Below are 20,188 nucleotides of genomic sequence, written 5' to 3'. Positions count from 1 at the left end.
TGAAAGCTCACACTTGGAACACCTTTCTTCAGTTTATGGATCACCAGCTTTTTAATGGGAAGTGTTAACACAGCAGGGAGGAGCCTTCTCCATTCAAACCTTGGCTCTGCCACTTACTGTCTGTGCGATCTTGGGCAATTTGCTGACCTCTCTGTGCCTCAGTTTCTGCAGGAGTGAAACGGAAGTGACAACAGTACTTAACCAAGCAGCGCATAGCACTTCCTTAGTCTCTGCTCGTTAGCCAGCAGTGTGTTAGCATCATTGCTGTGTAGGCGCGGCAGGGCTTTTGTCTTCATTTTCAAATGAGGATACTGAGATTTGGAGAAAAATTCAGTTCTCTGGAGGCAAAGTTTAAGACTAGTCTGCTGGCTCCCACTGGAGTCCCCTCACTGTCAGTGCCCCTGAAGCGCCGCTCCCCATCCGCCACACCCGCCTACCTGGAAGGTGCCCTTTTGAGGGGAGGACTGGGATGCTGATCTGATCCTGTCTGTGAAGCGAGCCTCCCACTTGGTGCTGGGCCTTCTCCCTGTGCGTCTGGTCTCCCCCATCACTTGTCCCTGTACCTGCAGGATGTGTGCCCCTGTGATGGTGGAGCTGGAGGGGGAGACAGATCCCTTGCTCATCGCCATGAAAGAGCTCAAGTAAGTCACCCAGATCGTGGTTCACTGCGCCTGGGAGGCATCCTTTGGGTTCTCTGCTGTACCCCCCTCCCCCTACTTCGCTGCTGGGAAGTGTGGTTCTTGTTCCTGTAGACCCTTAGTCTGCTCAGGAGTCAGCCCACCAGGGAGGAGGGGGCTGGGAGGGGAGGACATTGATGAGACATCGACCTCTTCTGTCTGTCAGAATTTTCCTGTCCCTACCGCATCCCTCTACCCTGCCGCCTCCTCCCTTCAGCCGTGGGTCCTTCCAGACCCACTGTCCCACACTCAGGGATGCAGGAGCTTTTTTGTTGTAATTCCGTTCCTACAAAGTGCATTCATAGTTTCAAGAGGATGCTCCTAAGACTTCTGTTCCCTTGCATTCTGCACACGTTCTGTCCCTTCTGCAAAGCTGGGGTCACCAGCCCTCATGTGCCTTGACTTCTCCCCACCACAGGGCCCGAAAGATCCCCATCATCATTCGCCGCTACCTGCCCGACGGGAGCTATGAAGACTGGGGGGTAGACGAGCTCATCATCACCGACTGAGCCGGCATCATCTTCCTGGCTGTGCCTCATCCCCAGTTTCTAGTCTCACATTCTTTATACGTGTAAATAATAAACCCTTTGACTTTTCAAACCCCTCTGCCTCCAGCTACCTGCAAGGCCCTCTTGCTTCTTCCCTGTTACTGCCCTGCTGCTTGGAGGGTGCACTCGTCCCAGTGGCCCTGTGACTGTCACTTCTTGAAGAGGCACCAGGGCCCTCCCCCCGTGACTCTCCCTACATCTCGCCATCCACCAGAGCAGAGGCGGCTGCAGGGAGACACCTCAGCTGCCTTCCCAGCAGACAGACGAGCCTTTGTGCCCAGGGAACTGGTTGCCACGGAAACCCCCAATTTCCTTTCCAGTGGGGACTGGCTGCAGGGGCTTCTCCCTTCTCAGGAGTATCACAGAGCAGGTCTCATCAAGCCACCCATTGTTTCCTAAGGACCTGCCTCGAGTCTCTTATCGTGGGCTCGGATCCCCTTTCAGGAGCCTGTGCCCCAGCAGGAAGCCTGGGGATGCAGTGATCTCCTGCCCTCCCCAAGAGAGCCCTGCTGGGCAAGTCAGCAGCTGGAGCGAGGGCCGAGCACCTGCCCACCTCTTCCCCCAACCCTGGTCCCCACTTGTTAGGCCACTCCCTGCACACTGTCCTTGGTGACCCACCTCTCTGGTCTGCCACACCCATACCTTCTCATTCTTAGCCTCTGGAAAGATGTCATTTCTCTTCTGTGTGGGGCCCTGCTCCTACAAGGCCTTCCCTAGGATGGGTGCTGGGATGATGGCGGGCAGGGAAGCAGGGCTTCTGGGTTCAAGGCATGACATTAAATCAGGACCAGAACTCCTCTTCCTCTGCTCTAGGTCCTAGTGGGGCCTGTTCTTACCCAGCCTGCAGGAAGACCAGTCAGTCACACTGGTTCTTCCCTCCCTCCAGGCCGGGTGGAGGGACCTCAGGGAGAGGGTATGTATTGACACTAACAGGGATAGAAGGGAAGATTGGCTCCCTCAATATTCCAGCCTTGACCTCCATTCTGCTGCCAGCTCCCCTTCCGGGAAGAGAGGAGCAGGCTTGCCTGACCTCTGCAAGAGGCAGGGCGCTTGAGGGTGGGTGCACCCTGGACAGGGTGGGAGCCATGAGCATCCCCAGGAGCAGGAGGGGTGTTTGCTGCTCTGGAGAAGGGTTAATTCAGGGAGCAGTGGACTTCGCACCCCCTTCCACCCTCCTCCAAGCCTGTGGAATCCTTTAATCAAGTTGGGTGCTGAAATTTCAGCTCTGAAATGCCGCCTTTGTGCTGGCATCCAGGCGGCTGCCCCAGAGTGCGGGGGTCATTTTCTCGGCCCCGTTTCTCTAAATGGTCTCTTTGTTCCTGCTGGGCCGCTCAGTATCAGATGTGATTAAAGGGAGATGGGGTTTGGGTGGAGGAGGAGAGAAGGGGCTGGGAGAGGGAGGGGGTTAACCCTTAGGGGATAGGGTGTAGAGGAGATGGAGAAAGGGTGTTTTTCCTCCCACCTCCCCCTTCCCGTTCTGCTCCTCTTTCAAGGAATCAGTCCTTGCTACTCAGCTGGCCAAGACTGGGCATAGTCTTCTCAGTCCTCTCCAGAAACACCTGTCCCCTTCTCTGTTTACACTCAGAGCCCCTACTTTACTGAGGCCTGAGCACATTGGAAGCATAGGTCTAAGGCATGAACACAAGCCAGGTCTTCCGACTTCTCCAGGGTTATTTGTTCTTTTGGGCCGCTTCCCCGCCTGCCGTGTCCCCAGTGACTTCCCAGACGATCTTCGTGAGGTGCAGGGTCCTGGAGGTGGTAGTTTCACCTTCTCAATGTAGCCCTTCCCACTCGCCCCGCTCCATGTCCACAGTCCCACTGAGCACAGGTGCAGACCGGAGGTGACAGCAGACCAGACATGGACTAATGTCCTGCTTTTCACTAGCAGGAAAGGGTGGGTTGTAAAAATTATGAGCACATAAGGTTAGTACTGATTTGTCCCTAACAAATTTCTAGAATAGGCTACTGCATATTTGAAAACACTTATATAATAAAAGATTTTGGAGCTAGGGTAGGGTTTCTAAGAACGCTGCTGAAAGTGAACCAAATACTCTTTTTTCAATGGTTATTGATCTGGTAGGTTGGGGGATTGCCACGGACAGAGTGAACCTTGACTTTAACAAGACATCAGACAGTCTTTCTGTGGCCAGGATGGAGAAGTATGTACTTTAAGGTGATATAATTAGATAGACTGAGAAGTGATTGGACACTCTTTCCTTGAGAGTACAGGTAACAGAACTGATGATGGAGGGGTATTTAGTGGCGCACACAGGGCCTTTCCCTCTTCTTCCCAACCTTTTTTATTAGTGACCTGAATGAGGGTATTCAAGTTTCAGAGACGTAACTCTGAAGGAGAGTTATAGGTTGGATTCAGAAAATTCCAAAGGATTTAAGATAAGTGACGAAATGGTCAAATCCAACAAGATGAAATCTGTTAAAGGTCAGTATAAAATCCTGCATTTATCTCCGACACAACAAAATCAACAAAACACCAGAAAACAGCTTATATACAGTTCGGGGGTGATCTGACTTGGCCGCAGGTTTTATGCACAAGAGCAGGGGTTCTGCTTTGTGGCAGCCACAGCTTTGGCCAGGTGGCCTGAAGAACTTGCGTGCCACAGCCTCCAGTTGGCAGTTTGGCCTCCCTGGGGGACTGGGCTAGTTCTTGGTGCTCCGTATCCCACCCGAGGTCCTAACTAGGAGGTGAGGGGCTGGAGCCCACAGGCAGAAGAAACAGATACAGAGCTGGGGATGCTGGTCTGGAGCGGTGAAATAAGCATCGCTCCAGGTGACAAGCGGAAGGAGGGCAGGTGGAAGAGATGGTGGTTAAGAGCGCAAGCCTTGGAGTCAGCTGGCTTCATATTCTGGCGCTAGCACTTCTTGGCACCAGCCTCTCAAAGTGTCAATTCTCCATCTGGAAAATGGGGATAATGATTGGACCCACTCCCTCATAGACCTGAACGGTACAAAGCACTCAGCTGGGGAGTGCGCAGTGCACGGTAGCTATTAGTTACTATGAGCTGGGTATAAGGAAAGACTTCCAACCACCAGAGCTGTCCATCAGTGGAGCGTGGGGGAAGACATTTCCCCTGTCCCTGAGGTGGAGGAGCTCCTAGCCCCCGAGTGCAGGTTGGAATTCTGCTGAGGAAAGAGCTTTTGGGAAGGGAGCCCTGAAGGATTAGATGGCATGTCTGCCATCCTGCTTTACGCTCAGACGTGGGCAGCTGCTATGAGGACTCACCTGGATCCTGCACTGGGTGTGTGTGTGTGTGTGTGTGTGTGTGTGTGTGTGTGTGTGTGTGTGTGTGTGTGTGTGTGTGTTGGGGGAGCTGGCAAGAGGAAGGTACAGTGAGAGGAGGCCCATCCTCCATCCTAATGGCAAGATGGCAAGACAGCAGGCCTGACCCACCTTTCTTTCAAATACCTGTTCCTTGAATTCTTGGCAAGGCCCTCTCTCTCTCGGGTGAGCAAAGGGGCTGCTTGGAAGGCACTCTGGTGAGTTCCAGCTGAGCCAGCAAGTGGCCCACCTGCAGTGTGGGCACAGCTGGGCTGCGGCCAGGGCTCCCACCCAAGGCCTCAGTCCTGAGCACACACTGACCCCACTGTGATGCCAGTTGTCCTGACCCATTGCACTGGGAGAGAGGAGACCTTTGGATTATGTGTCCTTTGCATTCAACCGCTAGCTACTTCCAGAAAGTGTTTGAAGAAGCATAGGTACAGGGATAAGAGACCAAGAGACAGGCCAGGTCAGGCCCACCAAGCAGGTAACCGGAACCTTTAATTTTATTATGTGGAATGCTTAATGCAGAGTTAATAGGGGCTGGAGTACCTAGGAGAGGGGAGAGGGGAGAGGGAGCTACTGAGATAAATAAGAGGGAGGCAGTAATGAGTTACATGTGGACCACGGGGGCTGCAGAACAGGAAAATAGGGGCAGAACAGAGCTACATACTTTATTCAAATACCACTGGGAGGCAAAGGGCAAAAGGCCAGGGCAGAATGTACACGTCAGGAGTTCAGTGTCTTCAGCCTGCTGACAGCAACCTGGGTCTCCCTGGAGCCAAGGGCTTGGGCCTGGGCAGCTGTAACTCTCGGGGAAGCCCAGGGAGTTGGGGCTGACAGAGTAGGGGCCACAGAGCCTGGAGGGAAGAGAGAGTTGGCGGGGGCCCGGGAGGAAGGGTCTGAATTGTCTCCGAATCCTTTCCCGGAGCCCCTGCCTCCTTGCCTCCTGGGATGTGCCTCAAAGTCTGCGAGGTTGCAGTGAAGGAGGACCTGGGCCCTCTTTCTCCATTAGACAAAGAATGAGGTTATTGGCATGGAATTGGATCTAGGGGGCCTCTGTGCCAATTCCTTCCTGTGTTTAGGAGGGGAGGGGGCACTCAAGGGATGAGGAGACGGCCCTCTGAGCCCCCACCCCACCCCTACTCCATCAAGGCTGTTCAAAGCTGTCCTCAGCCCCCAAGGGGCAGACATAGCCTGCTCCAGGCCCTGATGCAGGTCTCTGGTTGGCTTGGGCACACAACACAGGAGGCACAGGTTATGTCAGACCCCTCATTCCCCACGAAAGAGGAAACACGGGCATCAGAGTGGCAAGGCCTCCGATTCCCATCCCACCCTCGAGGCTTCCCCTCCTTCCAGAGGAGGATGAGCGGGGCCTTCTCAGATCCTGGGGCCGAGGGTCATTCCTGGGGGGAAGGTGCAGCCCCTCATTTTTCAGTCTAGGGGCAACAATCAACCTCCTTCTCCTCTGCCCAGCCGAGTTGCCCAGGGCTGTGCCTGGGCTGGAGCCCAGACTGGATGGGGTGGGGTCATCAAAGGCAATGAGCCAGACAGAAGGCCTTCCCCCAGCTGTCAGCCTCTGCAGCCTGCTCCACAGCCGCCACCAGGCCTGAGATGGGTGAGGAAAAGGGTGCAAGGGCTGGGGGAAGGGACAGGGTGGTGGTGGTGGTGACAGGAACCCCTTTAAGGCCGGGACAGTGTCGTATATACTGGCTGCTCCCAGTGTGTGGGGCTGTGGGACTGGGGCCCTGAGGGGCTGGGGTCAGAGATGGCCGTGTAGAGGGGCCGCTGCGAGGGCCCCATATAGGAGAAGGCCGAGTAGAGGCCAGAGGTCTGGCCCGAATGGCCATAATAGGGTCCTGAGGGCTGATGGTCAGAGTAGTCAAACTGGGGGCGGGAGATGGAGGGGAAGGCGGAGCCGTAGTGGGGCAGACTGAGGGAGGTGTAGGCGATCTGCGAGGTGGACGGCTGGTCGGTGTAGTGCGGGGGACCCTGGGGCCCCGCAGTCTCCGTCTTCACCTGGGCTTTGGCATCCACACCAGATGGCGAGACCGTGGGCAGAGCCACGCCTGGAGGCTTGGAGATCCAGGCCGAGTGTCCACTGGCCACAGCCAGGGCGCTGCCCAACCCGTAGCCAGCTGCCGAGTAGCTGCCCACATGGCCTGGGTGCCCATTGGGCGGCAGGTACTGGTCCAACTCAGCCACATCAAAGGTCTCCATGTTGGACATTACCTCGTGGCTGATCTCACCGATGTCCACGTTGCCGAAGTCGATGTGAGGCTTCCCGCCCTCCCCCATGGAGCGCCCATCCCGCTTGGGGTCTGCCTTGCCCGACTGCAGCTCTGTCTTTGGGGTAGTTGGAGGGGTGGGCGGGCCATGGCTCTGGCCTGGGGGAAAAGAGACAGAAAGCGGGAACTCAGATGAGAGGCTTCCGGATGCTGATGGTTCACTTTCAGACAGGATGCCTCCAGGAGGCTGAGGGCCCATCACTGCATGACCTTGTGAGCTTTACATGTTTCAGCAGCCCGGGTTGGCATTTAATTATATAATGATCTTGGGTTGATCTCCAGTTATTTATGAAATTCTCCAACCTTAGGAATGGGTCCTGTCTCCTACCCAGAATAGGACTCCCCTCTGTCACCCACCTCCTGGAGAGACCTGCTTCATTTTGAAAAACCTTTCCTATTGGAAAGGTCTTCCTCACACCAGCTGAAGTCGGCTTCCCTCCCTGCTCCCGTTGTTCCTTAGCTGTTGAGCCTGATGGGGTCTGGCCGTAGGTCTGGATTCGCCTGCTCTCTCTTAAGCGCACTGGGCCTCTACTGGCTGCTCCTTCTGCCGACCTCTCCCACCCTCATCACTTTGCTGGCTTGCTTGTCCCTCTTCCACTCCGACCCCTGAACAGCGATGTGTGGCATCCAACCCCATGCCTCCTCCCAAGATTACCTCAGGTGCTCCTTATTCAAGGAAACCTTCCCTCTGACCCAGCCCCTGACCACACTCCCAGCTCCCGTCACACATTGCGCTGCCTCGTTGTTCCTCCAGTTGCCTTCTCCCTGCCTGTTCAGGGGAGCCCTGAGATAAGTGACCTGCTCCACCCTGTTCTTTGTTTTCTCATTCACACATTCATTCAGCAGACACTTAAGGGCACTGCTAAGTGCCAGGTATAGGGTATACAAACATAAACAAAATGGGTCCCTGTCTGCACAGGCTCCTAGCCTTGGGGGAGAGCCAGGGACCCACACGTGGCTAGAGCGCTGCGTCAGAAGTGCCGTGAGGACGGGACATGCACAGGGCTCAGGAGACTGGCGGGGGAAGCCACTCATCCTGACCTGGGGCAGGTCTCCCTGAGGAGGGGTAGCTGAGCTGTTGAAGGTGAAGAAAAAGCCCAGGCCCACAGTTATGCTGTGAGGTGGTTCTGTACATGGTCCAGAGTCTTCTGGGGTGTGTGTGTTCCTGAAGGAGTGTGAGGGAGGGATGGCTGGACTGGGGATCCCATCCGAGAGAGAACATGTTCATGGTCTATGAAACTGGGCACTCCCTGAGGGCAGGCCTGTGCCTCCTCCATCAGACCTGGGGCAGTGCTGTGTCCTGGGCTGGCCAGAGTGTCTGGACTTTGAGGTTGAATCCTGCCTGGCTCTGTCACTGTGTGACCCTGGGCAGACCCTCTATCTCCTCTTATCACTTAACTTATCAGTAAAACAGAGACCAAGCAGCTCAGATATGGCCTTCTCCTGGAAGCCCTCCTTGACCAGCGTCTGGGGCATAGCTGGATATTTCTGGAGATCTGACTGGGTGGACAGATGGATGACTCCTCCCTAGAGGTCATGCCTGCTCTGGGTCTGGGGTTCATGGGTGCTTGTTTCTTCCTGTACTTAATTTGCTTGTTTTCATCCCTGCTCATCCCTCTAGCCTGTGGGCTCCAGAGGCCAGGGACCATGGCTCCTCATTTGTACACCTGATGTCTGCTTCTGGGTCTAGCACAAAGGAGGACTCGGAGCGTGTCTTGGAGCGAAGGCAGAGCTCTGCTCCCAGAGACTTCCCATGGGCCTGACCCACGTGCAGTGTTGTGGACGCCGTGAACACCAGCGAGGCAGCAATGGTGCCAGCAGAGCCCTGGGAGCCATACTGCCTGGGCTGAGACCTCAGCTGTATGGCAAGTTACTCTCGGTTTTCTGTCGAGTTTACTCTCTAAAATGAGAGTAATTTGCCACGCAGCTGAGGTCTGAGCCCAGGCAGTGTGGCTGCCTCTTCAAACTTTAGAATGATTGAATGAGTTAATACACATCAGGCAATTAGCACAGTTCCTGGCACACTGTAGGTGCTCAATTAATATTAGCTATTTTTTTTCTTTTATGAGGGCAAGGTAATTGGGTTTATTCATTTATTTATGTTTGGAGGAGTTACTGGGGATCAAACCCAGGACCTCGGGCGCGCTAAGCATGTGCTCTAACACTTGAACTGTACCCTCCCTGCAGTGCTAGCTGTTATTATGACTAATCAGAGTGAAAGGATACCCTGTGTCTGGCTCTTCCATGGCAGGTACTCATCATCACATGCCGTGTCTCCCCTGTCAGGCTGGGAGGTGGGAAAGAGGCAGAGATCTCTCCTCCATCTGATCTCCTGTTTCTCAAAATCTTGTCTCTTGGTATTCCTTGGTGTAACTCCTCCACCAGCCTCCATGGCCTCCTTAACTGGCCTCTTCACCCAGCAGCAGGGCCCTTTCTGTCAGCCCTGGCCAGAGCCATTGTGCCCAGCCACCTCCCCTGACACCTGAGTCCCCACTAAACTCCTTCTGGGCCCCTGGATCCCAGCTGGGGCAACTGGTCAGCCCTTCCCAGAGCCGAGGTCTCAAGCCATCCAGCCTTTGCCTTTCCCCACTGCCCAGGCTCCCCCTACCCAGGCTCCCCCTACCCAGGCTCCCGGCCCCGTGCTCACCTGAGGGGTGCTCAGGGTTCCCATCCGACATTGGGGAGCCCTCTCCCGGGTGCCGGTGGTCCAGGTGGGCACTCTTGTAGTGGGCCTGGATGGCAGCAGCACCGCCCTGCTCGGCCTCCCCACCCGGGCACTCCGACTCCCCCTGGGCTGCCTTCCCGTTCTTCCGCCTCCTTGGCTGGTACTTGTAGTCTGGGTGGTCCTTCTTGTGCTGCATCCGGAGCCTCTCGGCCTCCTCAATGAAGGGGCGCTTGTCGCTCTCGTTCAGCAGCCTGGGGTGGGGTGGTTGGGGGAGACAGCAGAGGGGCCATCGTGAGTGTCTGCCCTGGGAAAAATGAGGCCCTGGGATGGGGAGCTCAGCAGGCAGAGCCTGGGGTGGGGGTTGTGTCATTTGATTTATGGACTGAAGGACATGAGCCCAAGGCACCACAGCCTCAGGGGGCAGTGGTCTCTGCCCCCAAATCTCTCAGGAGCTGGAGTGTGAGAGAGGAATGAGCCTGCAGCTCCTGAGGATGGAGTTAGAGCTTATGAGAAGCCTAGAACTTCCTTCAATTCAAGAAAGGGAAAACCTTTCTTATCATCAAAGCTGTCTGCAAGTGGAGCTGGCTGCCTCGTTAGGGGGTGAGCTCCCTGGGACTGGCGGTGTGCAAACAGAAGCAGCATGGTGAGGGGGAGGAGCACAGTGTCTGCTACTTACTAGCTGTGTGACCATGGGCCAGTCACTTCTCTGAGCCTTAGTTTCTTCACCTATAAAATGAGGATGATAATACCTACTTCACTGGGTGTGGGACTGGCCAAGATAATGGATGTGAAACGCGGTGCACCAGGTCTGGGGATGGGCCAGCACCTTGAGAAATAGGTGCACTTCTAATGCTGCTTGTGGGGTGGACGGACAGGAGGACCTGGGGTGGAACCCCTCAACTCTGGAATATGGATTTGTGAATTCCAGTGTGGTGGGGCCGAGGGAGGCAGGATATGAGTACCCCTCACTATGTAGGGGCCACTGCTTCCTGGGGGAGATTGTATCTCCTGGTCCACAGGGTGGCAGAGGGTAAAGGAAGCTAGACTGTTTTCTGAGAACCTGGATGGGGGCAGACAGACTCTCTCCCTGGTCCAAGCCTAGCCAATGGATGGCAGCCTCTAAAGGCAGAACTGTCCACTGGACTCTAGCCTCAGGCCAGGGCTGCCAGGGGGGAAGTTCAGGGCTTGGCTGCCCCAGGGCGAGGAGGGCAGGATGGGGGTACCTGGCAGAGGAGACTCAGAGGAAGAAAAGAGACCCATAAAATCCTAGACATAAGGGACTCTGCAGGAGCAGCTGTCCTTCTGCCCGAAGGGCCTCTCTCTCCAGCTGCCTGCCCCCACAGTGGGCGCCCTCTTCACCCAGTCAGCAGAAGGCTGAGCCCTCCCTGCCCAGGATGGGAGGGGGGGTGGTCATACCAGGCACCTCCTAGCGGGCAGCAGCATTCCTCTGCAGCTTAGCCTCCCCTGGCTGCTCCCTCCCCCTAGGCTGCCCAGCCCAGCCCTAACCCAGCTTCCTCCAAGGGTCCCTCTAGCTGAGTGATGGGATGGAGACCCCAGACCAAGGCCTCAGGGTGAGGGAGTGGGATGCAGGCTTTCTCATCCCAGCTGTGCCCCACCAGACAGCCCAGGGAGTAGGTGGGCAGGCCCACAGGTGGGTATGGTGAGGGGAGGGGGCGCTGCACGTGCAGGCGCCTCAGCCAGCCTGGCCCCGGCACAGAGGCTCCCAGGATGGCTGGGGACGCTGTGCTTCCACTCCCACCCCAAACCTTCCCTGTGCCCTCTGCCCAGCTGGCAACTGGATGTGAATCAGCAAGAAAATGCCAGGGGGTGTGGAGCAGAGGCACAGGCCAAAAGAGGGAAGATTCCGACATTGATCCCATTGGTGCCTCTCATGCTAGTTCCCAGCCGTACCCTAACCTCGGTAGAAACCTAACCCGGCAGCAGGGCACGGGTGTGTGTGTGTGTGTGTGTGTGTGTGTGTGTGTGTGTGCGCGCCCAGGACTGACCACCAGCCCCAACCCCAGTCCTAGCCTGACCCTAACCTCACCCCCTAAACTCAACCCCAGCCTCACCCAGACCTCCAGCGTCGGCTCTGTTCAACCTGTCTCCTAACACCAAACCCACCACATAATCCCAATCCCAAATTTAATCTTGACTCCAGCGCCAGCCCTCACTCAGTCACCACAGCTCTAACCGCGAACCTCATCCTCATCTGCACTTCGCCTCACCTCTGGCCTCTGGGTCGCCAAGGTTTGGAATAGGGGTGGGGAAAGAGTAGGCTGATTCCCCACTCAAACTGGAATCCCCAACAGGGGGGCTTCTAAGGAAGGGCACTGGCTGCTGCTCCATCTGCTCCTGTCAGGGAAGAGGCCTGTGGGCCTGGGGGTCGGGAGGGGCTCCAGCCTGTGACCCCACTTCCAGTCTCTTGGCTCTGGTTATTCTCTCCAGACAGGTCAACCAGTTTGCCACCAGCACCATAAGATCAGCATCTAAGTCCTTTCCCAGGCAGGCATGACTGTCAGAGCTCACCCAGCCACTTAGGAGCCAGGACCTGGATGTCGGTGTGTCTGATCCCAACCCACTTCCATCACCTCTTTCCAGGTGTAGGGCCCTGATTTCCAGTTTGATCTCCTAACCATCCCCCTTCCTGACAGCCTGGGAGTCATGAGCCTGGGGGGATTTCAGGAGCCACTAGAGAGACTGGCCAGCCCAGTGCATAGCCAGATGCCTCCCAGGCCCCTCATCCAGGATCCAGGTAGCCCACCCCGCTGTTGGCATAGCCTTTGATCCTTGCCATTGTCCTGCCACCCTCCTACCCCTGGGGTTGGGTCCTGAGCAAGCAGCGCCTGCTTTCCTGATTGCCGCACCCCAAGTTGGCCCCTGGGGGGCACTCTGGGCCCCTGTGCACATAGCTTGAGTGGTGGCCAGGAACAAGTCCTCCTGCAGGGGCCTAGGCCCAAGGTTCTGAGCTGGGGGAACAGGGACAGACAGGGACAATGGAGGGTCCAATCTTAAATCCTTGGCAGTGGGGTACAGGAGGAGTGGAGGGGTCCATCCTTGCTTTGACGCTCTCATTGGGTTCACACTGTAGCGTGCTCATGGTCCCCAGGGCTCTTCTGCCTGCCTGTCTCCCTTCTGGTTGTCTGTCTCACTTGCTCTTCTCTGTCCCATGGAAACAAGGGTACTGGCCTGGGCTGAGCCCTACCAGGGTGTGGATGGACTTTGGGCAGAAGAGCTAACTTCAGCCTCTGCTCTTGGGTGGGGCAAGACCCTCTGAGTCCATGCAGCAGGTTGGCTACTGAACCTGGGGTCTCCCAGGGTGAGCAGAGCACCCAAGAGCGGTCGGGGAAGAGGAAGGGGCACCAGGCCTTTAACAAACACATGGCCAAGGACAGGAATGGGAATCCCTCTTGGTCTCTTGGGGGCCTTACTGCTCCTTCCACCACCCTAAACCTTTGGCCTTCTAGACCCAACCTCCACTGTGCTAGGGCCGGCAAGGGGAAGGTGGCAGGCTCCTCTGACAACACTGAGACTGTCTGAAACTCAAATGCTCCTCATTCCTGTTCTCCTCTGCCCCCACCCTCACAACCTCCTGACCATGTCTTAGAGTGAAGGGGTGACCCACTTGTCACCAAGAATGGTGTGGGGAAGACCACCGGCTGAAGAGTTGGGAGACCTGGGTTCTGGCCCTGGCTCTGCCACCAGCTGTTATATGGCCTTTGCTGTCCCTTTGCCTTTCTGGGCCTATCTCTTGGGCAGTCTAGTGGGGAATCGGGTGACTTCTGCAGGCTCGCATCTCCTGGGACTCTTGTTCTCTTTCTGAGACGCCCAGGACTTTTGGGGGCGGTGGAGGGCAGAGTTGCCCTGGTCAAGGGCCAGGCTGAACCCCAGACCTGAGATGAGGCTGACTTCCTCCTTGGAGGTGGGTGTTTTGGGGCTGGTTCCAGGGAACCTGGGACTCTGAGGGACCGTGGGTAGGAAAGGGTCTAACGTTTCCTCCTGGCCAGGACTCTCAGCTCCAGAGCTGGAGGGGTAGGAGGTTACTCAATGCTGGGTGGGGCCCTGGAAAGGAAGATGGCGCCCTGACTGGGAGAGGGAGGGAGGCAGGGGAAGGGACCAGCCTGGCAGCTCTGGGACCCGGTGGGAGGGGGAGACTTCTTTCTATGTGTTCTCTTCTCTGGAGGATGAAGAACCTCTGGGCCTGAAGGAGCGGCGGCCAGAAAGGCATGGTGAAGGCAGCCGGGATAGGGCAGTGGCTGATCTGCCCTCCGCAGTTCTCCGTCCCTCAGTTTCAAAGACGTGGGTCTGAATTCCTTGTTTGCCGCCTACGCCTACCCCCACCAGTTCTCCACCTGGCTGCCTCAGTTTCCCTGTCTCTCCAGCCGGGCCCTCAGTTCTTTCCCAAGCGTTACCCACCCACCCACCCTACCCAACTCGCATCCCGCTGACATCTGAAACTGGTGGCAATGGCACCCTTGAGTGGCGTGCCTGTAGGAAGGGGGTTAATGACGGCCTGGGGTGTGGAGCCCTCCATCAGCCTTCCCTCCCTCCAGCCTTCACTGTCTCCCAAGAAGCCCAGGCCCGAGTGCCTGCCACGGACAGAATTCCAACCGCGAGGGGGCGCCTCCCAGCCCGCTGCCCCGGCTGGGGAGCCGGGCCTAGGCCGCTAGAGTTGGGAGCGAGCGCAACCCCAAGGGGGTACTTTGGGGGAAGGGCAGGCCCGATGCCCGCAGCTGGTCTTCCAGTCCCATCGGGGAGGTGGCTGCCCCAGGAGAAGAGCCCAGGCGGTGCCGTCTAGCCCGAATCCGCCCGCAGCTAGAGGGCCCGCAGGAGCTCCCCGGAGGCGGGTCGGGGCGCTCACCTCCAGAGCTTGCCCAGCGTCTTGCTGAGCTCCGCGTTGTGCAGGTGGGGGTACTGGTCCGCCAGCTTCCTGCGCGCCGCCTGCGCCCACACCATGAAGGCGTTCATGGGCCGCTTGACGTGCGGTTTGCTCTTGCTGGCGCCGTTGACACGCACGGGCATGGGCACCAGCGTCCAGTCGTAGCCGCTGAGCACCTGGCTGACGGCCTCGCGGATGCACACGGGGAATTTGTCATCGTCCGCCTCGCCGTCCTGCTGCTCCTTCTTGACCTTCCCCAGCTCGCCGGGCCCCGGGCTGGCTCGCAGGCCCGATCCGCCGCTGCCGCCGCCGCCGTCGGGCCCCAGCGAGGGCGCGCTCCCCGGGGACAGGCAGCGGGGCTCCTCCGAGCCCACGGGGCTCAGTTCCACCTCGGACAGATCCTGCTCCTCCGCCATGTCGACCCCGGCCGCCGCCGCCTCGGCCGCCTCCCCGGGGCCCGCCGCCGGGGTCCTCGTGAAGAGTCCAACGCCCACCTGGACGGAAAGGAGGGCGCGATGGAGCAGCGTGCGCGCAGCCCCGACGGCGGCCTGGGACGCGATGCGGGCACAACCCCGAGGTGGCACCCACCCTGCTCCCCCTAAACCCACAGCAGCCCCTGGGCCCGCGCACATGCCAGACCCTGGCTCGGCCTCCTAGCTCCCGCCTCCGCGTCTTCCCACCACCTGGTCCCAACCGTCTCTCGGTGTGGGTGGGTTTGGGTGGTTTTTTTTTTTTTTTTAAACCTCCTCTTGGGTGGAGGTTTGTTGATGGAAAGGAAGAAAAACGGACTCTTTATTCTGCTCTAATCCTAGCTCCTGGAATTTCCCACCTTTTCTCTCACCTTTCCTTCTTCCCTTCCGTCTACCCACGACAGAGTCTAGAGGAGCCTGGTGGGGAACAGATGCGTGTGTCAGCCTCTCTCCACCCCACGCCCCACAGCAGGGTCCCAGACCTGGGCCCCGGAAGGGAGGAGCGGAGGAGCGGGCTGCGCACTCACTCACCTCCTCGGACCTCTCCTCCAGTCTGGGGCTTGTCCTTAGGAAGTGGAAAACCGAGTCCCAAGGTGTGCGGTCCAGCTCGGGGCTGGGGGGGTGACGCTGGTGGGCTGGGAGGGAGGGGCTGGGGGCCCTGAGCCTCAGGCCACGGCCTCGTCAGGACAGAGCCTGTATCCTCACCACCAACCACCCTGGCCGGACAGCCTGAGACTGACTGAGCCCTGAGCTGCTGCCGAGGGCTGGGGAAGGAAGGAGGGGGAGAGGGGGAGGGGGAGAAGGGAGGGAGGGAAGGGCAGAAGGTGGAGCCTCCAGCGCTTTCCTTCATCCCCAACACTCAGGGCTCCTCCGTCAGGCACCCCCACCCCAGCTCCCCTGCTGCTGCCCCAGGCCCATCCTGGGAGGTGTAGGAGTGGGGGTGGTCAGGCCAGGAAAGCCAATGGATGCAGGTGGGCAGGGTCAGAACCTGTTGCTTGGAGGAATATTGGGCCCAACTAGGACCCCCCAACCCGCTGCCTTAGGTGGCAAAGGATTGGGGAGGGATGAGGAGAAGGCAAGTGAAGATTCTATTGCATGTGAGGGCTCTGGCCTGTGTTGCTTCACTTAAGACCTCTTATTGAGTGCCTGACTGAGTGCCAGTGGCCAGGCACTGCTTCCCAACCTGTGTCAACCTACCTCCTACCCCCCACCCAGGCTGCCCTTTCTGTTTCAACTTAAGAGAAGATCGCAGGTCCATACCTGGTTAGGCAGGACACAACTGGACACCCCCTGCCCAGGGCAGAAGCCCCAGCTTGACCCCTGGCCCTCTCTCACCAGACACTCAGCACACATAAGGGCTGGGCTGGGTTGGCTCAAGGTAGAAAGACAGGACTAAAGTGCACAGGAGGCTGGGTGTGAGCTAGGCTGGGGTCCTCTTCAAGTATATCTGAAAGGCCCCACTTCCTGGGGCCCAACTCCTACCATCCTGGGTTCATGCTTTTGGTATGGGAGGCCCAGTTCTGCTTGTCATGAAGTCCCCCACTCCCCCACCCCAAGAAAGGGTGGGGGATTGCCCTGCCTCCCTCTTCCTCCTGTCTACCCACTTCCCCTCTCAGCCCCATCCCCAGCCGGGTGACCCCTCTACTTTTCTGTCCTGCCCATCATCCAAGGCTTTCCCAGGTCTCTCCTCCAAAGATCACAGCCCCTCTCTCTTCTTGAATGGTGGGTGTTGAGGCAGAGGTGAGGATGTGCAGGGAGGATAGATGGAGCCTGGGCCATGCTGGTAGCCACATTTAGTTCTGAGCTCCTCAGCAGCTGGGCAAGGCCCCAGGCCCACCCCAAGGGAGTCCTGTCTGGAGTGAGGCTGGAAAGGGGGTCTAGGCAAGGCCTCAAGCTTGGGAAAGGCCAAGCGGGTGGAGGGGGTGGGTAATGGGACACAATGAGGTAGTCACACGAGGCGAAGGCATGTTGGGGGTGGGGGGAGCGGACATTGGAACACACACACACACATGCTCGCACACACAACCAGCCAGACAATCGGGCCAGTGTGTCTGGGGCCTCGGAGCCCAGTGAATTAGGAGTTTGATAAGGGTTTTCTCTTTCTCTCGCTCGCCGGCCTTGGACAATCTCCCCCCAGTTTTCCTCGACGCCACCCCCGGCGCTGCCAACCCTCCTCCCCCCGCCTCCCTTCTCTTCCCTGTGCCCAGACTCTTGTTCGGGGCCTTGAAACAGTGAGCTGTCTTTGTTCGAAATACAGGTGAACGGCAATCATGTGATTAACACACACACACATAAAAAGCTTTTTAACAGCGCCCGCACGGCCTCAGAACCGCCCAGAGAGGAGCCGCCCTGGATGGACAGAGGGACGGAGGGACAAGCATCCAGCCGGTCGTGTCCGGCTGCCCGCAGCAGTCTCCGACACCCGCTGCTGCCAGCCCGCTGCCCGCCTGCCTGGCATCTCTTGATCCCGGTGGGTCCCCGCTCATCCTTCCACCCCTTGGTTCCTCCTCTTGAGGAGGTGTGGTGTCTGTGTTGTCTGTGATTCGGCCTGAGACCCCCTGGAGCACAGAGGGGTGCCTGTGGAGGGTAGGAAGCCAGGTGTGGGGTCCCACAGCTCCCCTCTTGACTCCCCGCCTCCACCCTTACCCTCTGGGCCCAGCTGTGCCAGGATGAGGGTGGGGGTGGCAGTGGGCGCTCTAGGTCTGCAGAGAAGCCACACTGGACAGAGGGGACCTCTCTTTCCCCTTCCCTCTGTCTCTTTCTTTCTCTCTCCTCCTGTTTCCACAGTGCTGTGCTGGGCTTTCTGCTGAGAGGTGGTGGGTGAAGCAGGTGGGCCTGCAGGGGTGCGGGGGAAGTGCTGTCAGATGCCCAGGGCTGTGGGTGGAGGGCACCCCCTGCTGTAAACACACTACCTACCATGCTGGCAACTCTGATCCCCTCCATCCACTGCAGGCCCTGGGGCCCAGCTCTCTCTAGCAGGGGAGGGTGAAGTTCCCATATTCATCCCTGGAGAGCAGGGAGTTGGAGAGGGGGAGGGCTCCAGGATGAAGACACCAGGGCCTCAGCTCTTGGTAGAGCAACCAGGTGGCCAGTGCCACCTTCTGCTCCCTTCTCTGCTCAGGGTGGGAGGGGTCCTTTTCCCTCTCATTCCCGACCCTTCCCCAAGGATGCTGGTGTCCCCCTTACCGCAACCCCCATCCTGGGTGAGGCGTGGTGACTGGTGGACTCAGTAGCCTGTTCTCTCTCCCCAACAGGGAGGGCCAAAAGTGTGAATGTAATGGTGAGATTCAGGCTTCCTTCCCAGGGCAGAGGCCTTTCAGGAGTAGCAGGGTTTTTTCTGGGATCAAACCTGGGTTCTGTGAGGCTGGTCCCAGATTTATACCTTGGATGGGCCTCTGACAGGAGGAGAGTGAACGAAATTCTGTCAGTCAGATGTAAACACCCTGATGACCCTGCCTGGAGGAGCTGTGCTGGTCCTGCTTTGTAGAAGTCCCCACCCTTGGTTCCCAATCCTGAACCCCAGTCCCTTGTCTGTCCCCTGGGGCGATGGTCACCTCCCGTCTGCCTGCCTCCCAGGACCCTCTGGGATGAGAAGGGGAAATCTGCTATTCGGCCAAGCCAGGGCTGCGCAGGCTGAGGGGTGGGGCTGGTCAGGTCGAGCTTCCACTCCGGCCTTGGTTTCCCTAGGTGGGCACTCCCTCCGAGGACAGGGCGGTGGGCCTGAGGAGGGGATGCTGGGAAGGCACTCTGCCACCTCTAGGCACCACGTGAGTGAGACCTTCATGGTCCAGGCTGTCCTCTCTCTCGCTCCCTCAGGCCTGGGCCCCGCTCCCAGTTTCTGAGCAGCTCCCTGGCCGTTGCCTTGAGCCTGCTTCTAATCCTTGCTGCACTTGAGGGTCTCTGCGGTGTCTTAAAGACACACAAAACCTGGATCCCCTGCAGATTGTCTGATTCTGAATTTCTGGGGATGAGGTCCAGAAATGTTTACTTTTTGAAGCTCCCTAGGAGGCCCTGCTCTCCCTCTCTGGGGTCTCTGGAACACCAAGGCTGTGTTGAATCCCTGCAGAACCCAGAATCTCCTGGGAGAGGGGAGGGGGCTGGGCTGTGGGCCCCAGAGCTGGAGGCCAGAACTGCAGGGACCCTGGGCTGTGCAGGGAATTGTGGGGATGTGGCAGGGGAGGGGCTGTGTTTGGGGAGGGGGAGGGCTGAGGGGCACGGGTCAGGGTCAAGGATACATTAATGACCGAGACAGGAGCTGAGTCTGGGTGAGTGTATGAGGGGTGGAAGCTCCCTTAAACGTTTCCTAGCTCCCCCACTCCCACCCCCACCCCCCCAGTATGTTCTTCTGGGTTTGGGTGCAGTGGAAAGAGCACTGGTCTTGGAGTTAGGAAATCCTGCTGCTAGTATCCACATGGCCTTGGGCAAATGATGCTGTTAACCTCTCAGGACTTGGTTTTTGTGTGTATAGAACGTGGATAATTTAATATATCATATCCCCAAGTGGATGGGAGAATTAAACAAGAATACACACACACATGTGCACACGTACACACACATTTGGTGCGGAATAAATGCCCGATAAATGGTAATTAGAAAAGTAGTTTAGGAACCAGGAGGTGGGGAATGCTCACTTCAGTTCAAGTGCACAAGTGTTTACTGCGCAGCCGCGGTGCATTTGCCTCAGGAGCCTGTAATCTGCCTGTTGAATCCCGACATCGGACCAGGGCGGTCTGTGATAAACCTTCATGAGTGGGCCTCTCCTGTCTGTGCCCCTTCAGTAGCGAAGGCCCACACTTCCAGAGCCCCCCAGGGGCTGGCCCAGCTCGGGGCGCCTCTGTCCATGGAGTCTCAACAACTCTGTGTGGGTGCTGTCATTATTTTCCTTCTAGGAAGGAAACTGAGGCACAGAGAGGTTCAGTGACGTGCCCTGGCTCACCCAGCTAATGATGGGAGGGAGTGGACTGGTACCCACGCGCAGAGCCCCGGGGGCTGTTCCGTCCTCCTCCCGGCCCCTCTCCCCCAGGACTTTGCACTTGCTCTGAGCTCCTAGTCACTGCTTACAGCCCAGCTCAGAGGCCCTCTCTCTAGGAACGCACTCTTGGACACCCCTTGGTTGGAATTCTCTTCCTATATTACTTTCCCGGAGAGGAGAGGGAGATGGTTTCATTCCTGCCTCACCTCCTCACTTCACAGCCTGGCATTCAGTCTCCACTTTCTACGGGGTGCCCCCTTGAGGGCAGGGCCATGCCTTCCTCGTGGTCTCAGCCTTTCCAGGGCCCAGCACAACCTCAGGGATTCTTCTCTGGGTTGAGTTGCAGTCAGAGTTCCAAGGACAAAAAAGATAGGGGAGGCTGGGATAGTGGCTTCCTGGAGGCGGAGGGCCT

The 20,188-nt window shown here is 57.9% G+C and overlaps 2 protein-coding genes and 1 pseudogene across 4 annotated transcripts in view; 2 read left to right on the top strand and 1 right to left on the bottom strand.

Moving 5' to 3' along the window:
* The window catches only part of POLR2F (RNA polymerase II, I and III subunit F), a 69,099-nt gene that overhangs the window by 7,481 nt on the left and 41,430 nt on the right, over positions 1 to 20,188 (top strand). The window contains exons 4-5 of one of the 2 annotated variants that reach the window (XM_031463248.2): positions 570 to 641; positions 1,096 to 1,277. The exons of the other annotated variant lie outside the window; for it this stretch is intronic. Coding sequence (XP_031319108.1) covers positions 570 to 641; positions 1,096 to 1,186 — 163 coding nt within the window. The 3' untranslated portion in view covers positions 1,187 to 1,277. Of the gene's footprint in view, positions 1 to 569; positions 642 to 1,095; positions 1,278 to 20,188 lie in introns of those variants that run through there. 2 annotated transcript variants of the gene reach the window in all.
* Positions 5,162 to 15,545, bottom strand: SOX10 (SRY-box transcription factor 10). 2 transcript variants are annotated; one of them, XM_031463245.2, is made up of 4 exons: positions 15,336 to 15,545; positions 14,317 to 14,828; positions 9,438 to 9,706; positions 5,162 to 6,889 (listed from the first exon to the last, which is right to left on the bottom strand). In XM_031463245.2, the coding sequence occupies exons 2-4, from the start codon at positions 14,748 to 14,750 to the stop codon at positions 6,186 to 6,188; spliced, it is 1,407 nt and encodes a 468-aa protein (XP_031319105.2). In that variant the 5' UTR covers positions 14,751 to 14,828; positions 15,336 to 15,545; the 3' UTR covers positions 5,162 to 6,185. The 2 variants fall into 2 exon arrangements, with proteins under 2 accessions (XP_031319105.2, XP_064347519.1); XM_064491449.1 differs by lacking the exon at positions 15,336 to 15,545 and adding an exon at positions 15,176 to 15,221.
* LOC116156267 (uncharacterized) lies at positions 14,850 to 18,963 on the top strand (annotated as a pseudogene).

This window comes from Camelus dromedarius, chromosome 11, assembly GCF_036321535.1.
Source record: "Camelus dromedarius isolate mCamDro1 chromosome 11, mCamDro1.pat, whole genome shotgun sequence".
Taxonomy (NCBI): domain Eukaryota; kingdom Metazoa; phylum Chordata; class Mammalia; order Artiodactyla; family Camelidae; genus Camelus; species Camelus dromedarius.
This window is presented reverse-complemented; position numbering and strand designations above follow the sequence as displayed.

What these genes read in the sequence shown, in the direction of transcription:
- SOX10 (XM_031463245.2), bottom strand. Translation starts at nt 14,750, where the DNA reads ATGGCGGAGGAGCAGGATCTGTCCGAGGTGGAACTGAGCCCCGTGGGC. An exon ending in ACGCTGGGCAAGCTCTGGAG is followed by an intron (nt 9,707 to 14,316) that starts GTGAGCGCCCCG and finishes ACCCCACCCCAG; the next exon opens with GCTGCTGAACGAGAGCGACA. An exon ending in GAACCCTGAGCACCCCTCAG is followed by an intron (nt 6,890 to 9,437) that starts GTGAGCACGGGG and finishes CTTTTCCCCCAG; the next exon opens with GCCAGAGCCATGGCCCGCCC.